Raw genomic sequence first — 13108 nt, forward strand, 5'->3', positions numbered from 1 at the left:
TTCTTACTGTTGGAATAGCTAACAATAAAACTTTTCAATTTGTGACTTTGATGCAAAGGAAGTTTTATTGCATTTTATTTTTTGTGTTAAAGATTATTTTTTTAATGTGCCATTATATTGCATGTCATCAAATAACCATTTTAAATCCCCTATAATATTTTATTTAGTTCAATACAGTTAATTCGAAATATTCATGCTATCCTCCACCCACTATGACATAAGAATAAAAGCTAAATTGCCCACTAATAAGCATGTATGTGACATAAACATCTTGTACCCGACTGAGTGAATAAAGATTTAAGAGGCAATTTTGAAAATAATGATTGTTTACCATCGCTCAGTATTCTAATTATGGGAACATCCATATCTTTAGAGTCCAAATCTCAACCCCACCCACCCACCTAGGGAATTATCTAAAAAAGAAAAATCATGAATTATTCCCCAAATATCATAAAAAGTCTTGATTCTGTCTTCATAGACTGTGTGTATATGCTCTCCAAACAATTGGAAAAATAAATTCCAAATTATAACCATTGTTGTTGTTTTTCCTTACCCATTAGCAGCACAGGAGATCATTAGAGACCTCATTATGTCAATTATGTCCTCTCCTGTGTCAGCCCAACAAGCGTTAAATCCGAAGTGTTTTTTACCTGACTATCAGAGTATGAACGAAAGCACGACCTACATGACCTCCTGCGCCCGATGCTCATTCGTCCGAGGAACGTCAGCACTCCAATGTTATTAATTTTACAAAAGCACTGGAGTTCTTGGCGGTGTTGGTTGATTGTGTCCAAATAGGGAGCATTAAGTGTGAGGACAGGTTTCTTGTGTGTAGCATAATAGAACATATGAAAATGGATTATCTGTCAGTTGGTTACCAAGCCAATTGTGGTAGTACGAGCGGCACTAATGGTAATATTAGAACTGATTTAGTAGTTGCAGTTGGCTAGAAAATCAGTAAGATAGAGATTTAACTGTCTCTACTTCAGCTAACTGTGGAATTCGAAAGTAGAGGAAAGTAGGGAGAAATCCTTTTGTTTTTCTACAATTTTTTTTTCAATTTGTTTCTATCTCCTGCCAGTAGGTTAGTGCTCTAAATAAAAATTTTCCTATGAATTCCCATGCATTTTATTTTCCTCCCTACCCACTTTCACATCCACTATCTCTCTCTCTCTCTCTCTTTCTCTCTCTTCTTCGATTTCCCTCTCCCTCCCTCTCCCTCTCTCTCCCCCCTCATGCTATTCTCCCCATTCACCCTTTGTTTCTGCCAGTTATGCGTGTCCTTCTCGTTTTTCCATTTGGTCAGGGGAGATCGTAACAGTTTTTTCCTTCAATTCGGTTTTACTCCGTCTTTATTGGAGACCTGTTGTCGATGTCCAGCACTGTTGCATTCTACTGTTTGCGTATACTTTGACTGCGTAAATAGTACTTTCTGTGTGTCTCTCTCTCTGTCTCTCTCTCTCTCTCTCTCTCTCTCTCTCTCTCTCTCTCTCTCTCTCTCTCTCTCTCTCTCTCTCTCTCTCTCTCTCTCTCTCTCTCTCTCTCTCTCTCTCTCTGTCTCTCTCTCTGTCTCTCTCTCTCTCTCTCTCTCTCTCTCTCTCTCTCTCTCTCTCTCTCTCTCTCTCTCTCTCTCTCTCTCTCTCTCTCTCTCTCTCTCTCTCTTTCTCTCTCTTTTTTAGGGCTACTGTCAGAGCTGTGAAAGTCTACGGGACACTCTCAACAGATTTCATTACTAGATTTTACTTTTTTTTCTCCTGTAGTCTATCTGTCTGAATCTCTCTCTCTCTCTCTCTCTCTCTCTCTCTCTCTCTCTCTCTCTCTCTTGAACCATCTGTAGGCCGTAGGTGCAAGGATAGACGGCATCCATCTCTGGGCCGTAGTTGCAAGGATAGGCACCTACATATACATATGCTCCTTTGCATCTGAATTATTCAGGGATGGATGGAAGAGAGACGGGAGAAATGGAAAGATGAGGGGAGAAAATGATGGAGAAAGTAGAGAGAAGGGGATAGAAGGGATGAGATTGAGCAAGGGAAGGTAGTAGTTTGGTGTTTGTTATTATCCAACAAAAATTAAGCATAAAATATGGCTTATTTGTTGTTACTATTTTCTGATTGGTTATTTGTTGGTGAACCCAGTCTGTATGACAACAGTCTCCCTAACAATGCATGCATAGCCTAGCAATGTTTCTCTGCCCAGCAATGTTTTTCGATCTGCATGATAACAGTCTGTGTAGCAAGTTTACCTAACAACAGTCTGCCTGACAATAGTCTGTCTGACAACAGTCTGACTGGCAACAGTCTGACTGGCAATGTTTGCCTGACAACGGTCTGCCTGGCAACGAGGCCGAAGACAAGGTTCTTTGCTATATTATGTGCTCGCGGAAGGCTTGATTAGCCTGTCATTCATCCCTGACAAATAATAAACAACATTATTTTGCACCTATATATCTTCCCACGTGAGGATGTGTATGTGTGTTTGTTTGTGAGTATGTGTATTCACCTAGTTGTGCTTGCAGGTGTTAAGCTCGGCTCTTTCGGCCCGCCTCTCAACTGTCAATCAATCAATTGTTACAAACTACTATCTATTTTTTCACACACATCCCCAGGAAGCAGCCCGTAACAGCTGTCTAACTCCTAGGTACCTATTTCCTCCTAGGTAACAGGAGCATTGGGGTGAAAGAAACTCTGCCCATTGTTCCTAGCCGGCGCCGGGAATCGAACCCGGGCCACAAGATTACGTGTCCTGCGTGCTGTCCATACAGCCACCGGCGCTGTGTGTGTGTGTGTGTGTGTGTGTGTGTGTGTGTGTGTGTGTGTGTGTGTGTGTGTGTGTGTGTGTGTGTGTATGTGTGTGTCCGTGTCCTAAGCTAGATGTATGGCCAGAATAGCCCTCAGTCCCAAGGCCCGCCTTTCGAACGTTCTTAGCCATGAAATGGCCTAATTCCTACGATATTCTTATAGTTTATTTAAAGCTGTGTATTGAGCCATATTCAACGTCTTCTACGTCTAAACCATTCCATTAAATGGCGGCTCTAACACTGAAGAAGTACTTCCAGACATCTCTGTGACTAATTTGTGTTTCTTGTTTTCATCTATGCCTCAACATCCTGCAATTTCTCGCTTTGAACAATGTTTTTTGCTCACTTTGTAAATTTTTGTTCAATTCAAATATGTCTCTAATGTATGAGAGTGTGTGTAGCTGCGTCAATGTAAGAGTTTAATCCAATTCATCAGTCGAATGCAGCACGAATCACTGTATTTATTGCATTACTAAATAAAACATTTCTTTCCGCTTGCTTCCTGGCCTGGATGACAACAGATGAGCCTCAGGTGGAACTCAGGACAGGACACAAACTCTCTCTCGCCAGCATCAAGGAGGGAGATGACGCTCATCTCGAGTGTATCGTTCAGGCCAACCCCCCTCCACACACTCTCACTTGGTTCTTCCAGGTACGTCGCTGAGAAGATAGGAATAAGGATGGGTGGGTGTAGCGATGGGTGGGAGGGATAAAGATTCGTCGGTGGATTAAATGACAGGTGGGAGAAAATATGATACTTGAGTATATGTGAGTGTAGTTAAATGACTTGTAACAGTAGATAGAAATAAGGTAACTGCTCAAGCAAGCACAAGGAATCAATACAGCTTTAACTCAAAATTTACAGGAGGGTATCTTATCTTTCTCTGTCTGTCTCACCGCTCAGGGCGAGGAGCTGCACCAGAACGTCAGTGCGGGAATTGTCATCACCAATCAGAGCCTGGTCCTTCAGAACGTCGGCCGTAACTTCACCGGTAGATACACCTGCAGCGCTTTCAACACCCGTGGTTCAGCCTCCTCCCAGCCCCTCAATCTCAACGTTAAGTGTGAGTAGAATCTCAGCGGCGCTTTGGATTTTTTCTCTGTCCTTCTTACGACCTTCCACCCAACTTCTTACGTTTTTCTGTCCTACTTTAGTTCTTCCGTTCGCCTCCTGACTTTTTTCCGTCTTCTAAATTACATCCGTGAGGCATTTTCCATACGTCTCTCTCCTCGTGACCTCCCGTTTTCTCTCTATACTTCCTTCTATCCTTCGCCTTATGTCCATTATATTAATGATAATTATAGTAACAGTTTCTTTATAAATTAACAATAAACTTGAATATTATAAGATCAGTCAGTTATAAACGCTTCACTATATTTTAATTAAAGTTCTTGAATATATATGACTGTAAACATTTGTACATTTATAAATGAAGATATTCGATTCAGTACAACTCAGTAGGATTATAAATTGTATCACTGATATATATATCATGAGAGAACCATATTTTTGTAATAAATACTATTGTTTTTATTAGCCATATATTAAAATAGCTTTTTAATTGTTGAATTGGCAGTATGTTTAAGTCATCCATATTTTGCCAAAATGTTTTCAACAATTTTGCGTATCTCAAGTGAAAAGAGCGTCGAAATTGTTCTGTATATACAAAGGAAACCTGTGTTTGTTTGTAATAAATCGTACTTTTTTTGATAGATAACGATTAATAATAATAACACATTATTGATAATATTGAAAGAATTTTTTATATTTGCAATACCTACCTTCCCAAAACTTTTTCAATCGTGTCAAAAATCGCCCAGGACTCACGCTCCAGAGAGAGACAGAGACATCATCTTCATTAAACAAGCCCCAGAGAGACAAAGACCCGACTCAAGATCCACAAGTCCCATATATATACCATCCCCGTTCCTCAGACCTCAGAAAAAAATATTCCATCTCCCTTTCCTCACTACTAAGTGAATAATAGACCCTCCTTCGTTCTTCCAGCCCCAATGAGACAAAAACACTCCCATTCCTCAAACCAAAGCAAGACAAAGGTACCCCTATTTCTCAAACCCCAGAGAAAGATAGACCATCCCCCGATCCGTAATCCGTTAAGCGGAAAGACTGTGGCTGGAATCCCTCGCAATATTCCAGGTAGGATAGGAGAGAAGCATCGCCCTGGCTGACCCCTCGTCTCTACGAACCTCGTTGGATTAAAACGTCCTGGTAAAACAGAGTACCATGGGGGGAAGAATTGAAAGGATCAATGCGTTATCCCTGCCGGAGATGTATTGGCATAAACGGGCACTATGGAACTCGTTGAGGGATACTGTTTTCTGAAACAGAGACACAGGCATAAAAAGTGAGACGTATATAAATATATATATATATATATATATATATATATATATATATATATATATATATATATATATATATATATACATATATATACATATATATATATATATATATATATATATATATATATATATATATATATATATATATATATATATGTCGTACCTAGTAGCCAGAACTCACTTCTCAGCCTACTATGCAAGGCCCGATTTGCCTAATAAGCCTAGTTTTCATGAATTAATGTTTTTTCGACTACCTAACCTACCTAACCTAACCTAACCTAACGTTTTCGGCTACCTAACCTAACCTAACCTATAAAGATAGGTTAGGTTAGGTTAGGTAGGGTTGGTTAGGTTCGGTCATATATCTACGTTAACTTTAACTCCAATAAAAAAAAATTGACCTCATACATAATGAAATGGGTAGCTTTATCATTTCATAAGAAAAAAATTAGAGAAAATATATTAATTCAGGAAAACTTGGCTTATTAGGCAAATCGGGCCTTGAATAGTAGGCGTAGAAGTGCATTCTGGCTACTAGGTACGACATATATATATATATATGTCGTACCTAGTAGCCAGAACGCACTTCTCAGCCTACTATGCAAGGCCCGATTTGCCTAATAAGCCAAGTTTTCCTGAAATAATATATTTTCTCTAATTTTTTTCTTATGAAATGATAAAGCTACCCATTTCATTATATATGAGGTCAATTTTTTTATTGGAGTTAAAATTAACGTAGATATATGACCGAACCTAACCAACCCTACCTAACCTAACCTAACCTAACCTATCTTTATAGGTTAGGTTCTTTATAGGTTATATATATATATATATATATATATATATATATATATATATATATATATATATATATATATATATATATATATATATATATTTATTTATATATGTTTGTGTGTATGTGGGTGTTTTTAAGGCAAATTTATATCCTCAGTTTTCTCCCGTTTTGAAATAAGGATGGAATTGTTCTACGTAGATATATTGTCGTGTTATGAATGAATTTTTACAGGTATATTAGATTTTTTAGATTTATTTTTTGCGAACTTTTTCGCGATTGTTCGCTAAAGCATTGCATTGAAACAAAAATGTGATAGCAATTATTATTGAGAGCTTTCCTGACATTTATCTGCTTCTTTATTTATTTTCTTTTATAGATTTGTCCTACTCTCTCTAATTTCACCTTCTTTTCCTCTTTTTCCTGTAATTTAAATTGCTTATTTTTTGTCTGTTTCTCTTTATGTTTTTGGTTTCCCATTTCCTCGTGAGAATTGCAAAGCCAAGCGAACAGGTGTCCCTTGAACCATAAACACAGTTCCAGCACGAGCATTCAGCTGACCATACACACTCTACCGGGTGACTATACAAAGATCAATTCCCAAAGCCGGACGCGCTTCCGCAACACTGCCTCAATACTACTTTTATTTGAACTTCGTGTAGTACGTTCCCTCTAGCAAACAACGATGTCATTCGCGACCTTATCCCTCTTCCTCTTCCTCTCTTCCCCCACCTCCCACAACAACGACTATATTCGTCCACATGGGATCCGGGGAACACATCCCTCGAACGCGGTCTCGTTATACTCCATTTCCCACAACTATCATTTTTTTATGGTACGGACGCTAGTCCCTTTCATGCGCCAGAGTGGAACACAGACGCCCACGGCACTTTTGCTCTTCAGTGATACATCGTGTATCGCTTTAGAGAAGGACCTGTTAAACTAATCAACAGAGCCATGAACTCAAACGGAAATGGAAATTGTTCTGAATTTCATTGCACTATTTCTACGAATTGCCTTTACGAATGAATGGCACAAGGAATCTGTATTAGTTCTCTCTCTCTCTCTCTCTCTCTCTCTCTCTCTCTCTCTCTCTCTCTCTCTCTCTCTCTCTCTCTCTCTCTCTCTCTCTCTCTCTCTCTCTCTCTCTCTCTCTCTCTCTCTCTCTTCCTATTTCTCTTTTTCTGTCTTTAAATATATATTTTTTCTGTCTTTATATATATATATATATATATATATATATATATATATATATATATATATATATATATATATATATATATGTATATATATATATATATATATATATATATATATATATATATATATATATATACATATATATATATATATATATATATAAATATATATATATATATATATATATATATATATATATATATATATATATATATATATATATATACATATATATATATATATATATATATATATATATATATATATATATATATATATATATATATATATATATATCACACAGCTCCCTGAAACAGATAAATCATCACAACTGGTGTAAGATCATTAAGTATCACCTAACTACAAGCCGGAGAGGAAAAACATTAACGAGCAGTTATATTGCATTCAAAAACAAACTAACAGCATCAGTCACGAGGCTGGATGGTCTCGCTTTATGCAGGTTGGTGGTCAATCTCGACCATCCAAATGGTTAGGCACTATTCCTTCCTTCCTATCCTAAATCCTTATCCTCAGCCCTTCAAAGGCCTCTGTAGAAGGTAATAGCTTAGTGCTTTCACGAAATAATTACCTTACCTTGGAAGCGCTCGGTCGTTACAGGAACCAAGTATGAGGAACCATTATCCAAATGATAGAATCCCTTATCCTTGTGTGAGGGATCCTTTATTCTTGTGTGTGGATTCCATATTCTTGAATGTGGATCCATTATCCTTGTGTAGAGATATTTTATCCTTGGCTGGGGATCCTTAGTCCTCTGGGTTAGGATCTCTTATCCATGATTGGGAATCCTTTATCCTTGTGTGAGAATCCTGTGTGTTTCTGTAGGGATCGTTTATGTTCCTTTATCCCTGTGTAAATCCCTCATTCAGAAAAGTACTGATAAAGAGGCGATGAAAATTATGGTAATTCTGTTTATACAGAGAATAACTCAAATATTTTTATTTATGAAGATGATGATGACGATTGATGATTTATTTATGATAAGTGATGATAGTTTGTGATACGTTTGCTGTGTTTGGGGGGTCGTTATGGCTAAGATAATGAATATGATGATGGTTTATAATGATGTTGGTACTTATAAGCGGTTATTTACACGAAATGGTAGCAAAAATGTATTCCAGGGACACGGTCCAGTATATATATATATATATATATATATATATATATATATATATATATATATATATATATATATATATATATATATATATATATATATATATATATTTATATATATATATATATATATATATATATATATATATATATATATATATATATATATATATATATATATATATATATATATATATATATATATATACATTTCTTCCTGGGTTTTGCACTGTGAGTTCACGTCGGTATTCGCGTCTTTGTGAAGCTGAACGACTTTCTCACCAGACTGAATAGATATTGAGGACCCTGAGGCAGCTTCATTCACAACCTAACATTCCCAACTTCTCACTAATCTTTCGCACTCACTTACCCAGCCTTCCTCGACCTCCTCTCTTGCTCCACCTGCCTTTCCTACTCCCCCTCAACCTCCACACTCACTTTCCCCCGCGTCCTACAGCCTCTCTGAACCTCCACACTCATTTCCTCAGCCTACCTCGCACACTCACTTCCAAACATTCAAAATATTTCCCCCGTTCTACCATCGTCTTCCCTAGTACCTCCCGTTCCACTTCCCCACCTCTATTCCCTTCCGCTTTTCGATTATAAGGAACCCTCGTAGCGTTGGGAGTGGTTGGTGGGGTTGTTGGAGGCGGGAAAGAGGAGTCAGAAGGTAAAATTGGAATTTCAGATTCATATTTAAACACTTAATTTTAGAAACTGGAAAGGTTTCCAGAGTTAAGACTTACATTTTCTTTTATACGTAGAGAAAATGTAGAGATAAATGGAGAGGGCGGGAGGGTGAAGGAGAGAGAGATGGGAGAGGATGGAGAGTGAAGGAAAGGAAAAAAAATGGTGGGGAGAGTAGGTGGGAGGGAAAGCAAGATTGTAACTGAGGAGAGGCTTATAAGGTGGGCGAGTATACTGCTGAGGGCCAAGTGGCACTCCTGACAAGGGGAAGATAACACACACACACACACCTCCCCGCCTGCAGGTCCTTGTGTGCCTGGTTACCTGGTTGATACCTGGTTGATGGGGTTCTGGGAGTTCTTCTACTCCCCAAGCCCGGCCCAAGGCCAGGCTTGACTTGTGAGAGTTTGGTCCACTAGGCTCTTGCTTGGAGCGGCCCGCAGGCCCACATACCCACCACAGCCCGGTTGGTCCGGCACTCCTTGGAGGAATAAATCTAGTTCCTCTCTTGAAGAAAGCCACCCTTTCTTTCCTCCCCACTACCATGAGAACCTCCCGCAAGGTACCTTTCCGTCAAAAATATTTTGATGAGCATGTGTGTTTGTTTACTCGTGATTGTAAACACATGTATCCGATGAATACAAAACAAACCCACACAATCTTCACTCTACGTCGCCACCAGACCCTCCAGTATGCGCAGAGGACCAGCGCTGGACGTACGGAGGAGGCCGCGGAGACCAGGTGAATATCACGTGTGATGTTGAGTCGCAGCCAGAACCCCACACCTTCCGCTGGGCCTTCAACACCTCCTCTGAGATGCAGTACATCTCTAAAAACCGTATCCACTTCGCCAGAGGTCGAAGCGTCGTGGCCTACACCCCCATCACCCACCAGGACTTCGGCACTCTCCTCTGTTGGGCTGTTAACGAAGTCGGGTCGCAGTCGCAGCCTTGCGTCTACCTCGTTGTACCTGCCGGTAATGGTGACTTAACTGATAATTCTGCCTATGTTATCGTAGTTTGTTCTTGAATTTTGGTCAACTATTCACTCACAGGTATATAGATAATCCCTTAAAAATTCTCTGATCCACACAAACTGCATTCCCAGACTACCGTATTTAATTTAGTGGTTAATCTATAAACTTATCGAATTGCAATACTCCTTCATTATTGTCTCTTTGATAATCTATAGGCCATATGTAACACTGTCAGTTAATAGCTGTTTCTTTAGCTACCATGTTTTAATCCTAGATTACTATTAATTGTCAGTCTATAGTATTTTTCGAAGTAATAAAAAGGTAACAATTGTTCCAAGTCAGTCATTAAAAGTTCACGAGCACGGTATAATCTTGCAGCAATTTCTGTAATGGCAATTCAATAGCCATAATTAAGGCTCTGTTATTATCGTCAAATTATCATAATTAGTGAACCAAATTCAAAGTCCTTGATGACTATGCAATAGTTTCCTGAATGCACTTCCAAAACAATAGACTTAAATTTCAAGATAAATAAATCAAATCTATACTGAAAAATATATGTTCGAAACAACTGGAATCGATTATTTTATTATTGTACAGCTTGGTCATTTGATTAGCGTTAATTGATTTAACTTCTATATAGTTAATAAATCGCTTTATTTCTGTAAATTAATTCCTTAAAAAGCAAAAGCAAAATAAAATTTAAAACCTAAATTGGTGAGCGGCTTTCAATATGCTCTCACATTTGAGTTTATAAAAATTGCATACATCAGTACTTGAGCATAATTAAATTTAGCCTACTATTTTTAAATATAGAAAAAAATGTTTAACTTTAGAGACAAACATTTAAGCATTTATAGCAGCCTGTCGATGAAACTTAGTAAGGTTTTGATTATCTAATAAGTAATAGATTATTGCTGTACATAAAGCTGATGCCATATCTAGTCTTAAACGTGTACCGTGATAGTAATGAGGTTTTAATTATCTGTAATAAAGCGGAGTTAACTCCACTTCTGGTAAATATAGCCTTGAACCCAATTTTTCCTGTTAGTGATATTAACACCAAGAATTACCGTTAGCGTGTCTGACTCACTAAGTTTTCCCAATTATTGCACCGACCCTATTATCCCTTTTAGCGTCGTTGATTCCATGTCTCCCAATTACTGGCACTGATCCTAAGTTTCCCTCAGCGGTGCCGGATCCCGTTAACAACTGTAGCGTGTGGCACAACGCAAGCGCCGCGGGAGAGGTGGTGGTGTCCTGCGAAGCTGGCTGGAGTGGTGGCCTGACCCAGACCTTCACCTTAGAGGTACGACAGATTTCGGCGTCGGGGAAGTTAGGAGAGATCGTGGCCTCGTTCGTCCAGCAGACACAGCCTCACTTCACCGTGACAGGTCTTGCCCCGGGTACGGAATACCAGCTTGCGGTGGGGGCATCCAATACCCAGGGCGCCGCCCCGGCTACCCTCCTGTTACACCACACGCCCATAGACGTAGCAGAAAAGAGAATGAGTGCAGCTGCCGCGGAGTCCTTCGGAATGGGTCTCAATCGGATGATGATTGCGGGGATCCTGGCGGTGGTGGTGGGTTCCGTGGGCTCGCTGGTGATCTGCTCGATGGTGCTGGTGCTCGTGGTGCGTGGTCGCCACAGACACGTACGTGGCCAGCCCGGGGCCATGTATGATAAGGCGGCCGTGACTGCGGGCAAGACTTGCGACCATGGAGGAAGCTTCGAGCACCTCCACCGAGGGCCAGACCTCATCCTCGTCAAGACTGGTGAGAGTGTGTCTAATAGACGTTACTTGCTATCATTACTATTATATTCCGGCTAGATTATAAGATTTTTGTTTAGTTTTTTAAACACAGAAATGTTATGCTGAAACCTATCCTCCTCTTTAAATAATACTTTTAGTAGCTATGTGAACCATCATACAGAAATAGACATAATGGACAGTTAGATAGTATAGTTTCGTACTATTCACTTTATAGAGACTGAAAAAAGGTAAACCCAAACCAAAATATTTCTAGCTATTTTCATATATGTACTATTTTAGGCCTCAGATAGGATGTATTAGAACTACGAAGGTTAGGTTAGGTTAAGTTTCCATTGCAACATCAATACAAAGACTTTTCCTGTTTGTCCAAAATCAATAGTATCGATTTCTACTTTCTAATTGTCTTTAACGTCATGTATGATAGTCCGCATCGTTACAAAAATACTTCCCAAACAGGTGGATGAACAAGATGCGGACACAGCCGGACATCCAACGATAACAATTTTTTTTGTATGTGTAATCCTTTGAAACACACAAACACTTACACTCTCACACACACACACACACACACACACACACACACACACACACACACACACACACACACACACACACACACACACACACACACACACACACACACACATGCACACCATCACACGCACACATCCATAGCATATAATTTGCAACCATTACAAAATGCACCCCTTCCTCCTCCTCCATCGTATTAACAGATCAAATAAAACTAGGGAACAAAATAAATATTGGCCAGAAGTTCGCAAGGAGTTTTGCAAACCACTGCATCTCCGGGTAATTATTCCTCGGTCGATATAGCTTATCTTTTCTGGCTTCTTGGAATCCTTTCCAGAGTTTTCTTCAAAGTTATAATCTCGTTATTATACCTAATTTTGCCTATTTGTTATCATAGCGACTGCTGTAAGTATAATAGGTATGTTTTTCTGGAATTTCTCAGCTATTTGGGAGATAAAATTCTCATATATTCCAAAATTATTGGCTATATTTATATATGTATATATGATTAAGATTCCAGAAGATTTCCTCTATATTTATGGTTATTTTGAGTTGTGTTGAACTTAATATTGATTTTATACTGCTATTGTTAATATTAATAATATTATTGAGAAAATCATTTGGAGCCAATGAGTAGGATTCGAACCAGTAACTAGAGTACTCCCATGAACACACCTTAAAACATTATACCACGATACGCTTATATATGTAATGTAACCTGGGAATCAGCTGAATCCACACAGGAGTCCTCAGGCATCAAACCGATACTATATTAAATCTTCACACATTGCCCGGGAACCTCTGGTGTGGTATTGGAGGTCTTCCACCAATGCTCCCTTCAAA

At 38.9% G+C, this 13108-nt stretch overlaps 1 protein-coding gene across 1 annotated transcript in view; it reads left to right on the plus strand.

The window, feature by feature from the left end:
* Positions 1 to 13108, plus strand: part of LOC123769066 (protein turtle) — a 153686-nt gene that overhangs the window by 137406 nt on the left and 3172 nt on the right. Inside the window, exons 8-11 of the mRNA XM_069309182.1 lie at positions 3322 to 3452; positions 3705 to 3864; positions 9667 to 9960; positions 11151 to 11735. Of these exons, the coding sequence (XP_069165283.1) occupies positions 3322 to 3452; positions 3705 to 3864; positions 9667 to 9960; positions 11151 to 11735 (1170 nt within the window). The remainder of the gene's footprint in view (positions 1 to 3321; positions 3453 to 3704; positions 3865 to 9666; positions 9961 to 11150; positions 11736 to 13108) is intronic.

This window comes from Procambarus clarkii, chromosome 64, assembly GCF_040958095.1.
Source record: "Procambarus clarkii isolate CNS0578487 chromosome 64, FALCON_Pclarkii_2.0, whole genome shotgun sequence".
Classification (NCBI taxonomy): domain Eukaryota; kingdom Metazoa; phylum Arthropoda; class Malacostraca; order Decapoda; family Cambaridae; genus Procambarus; species Procambarus clarkii.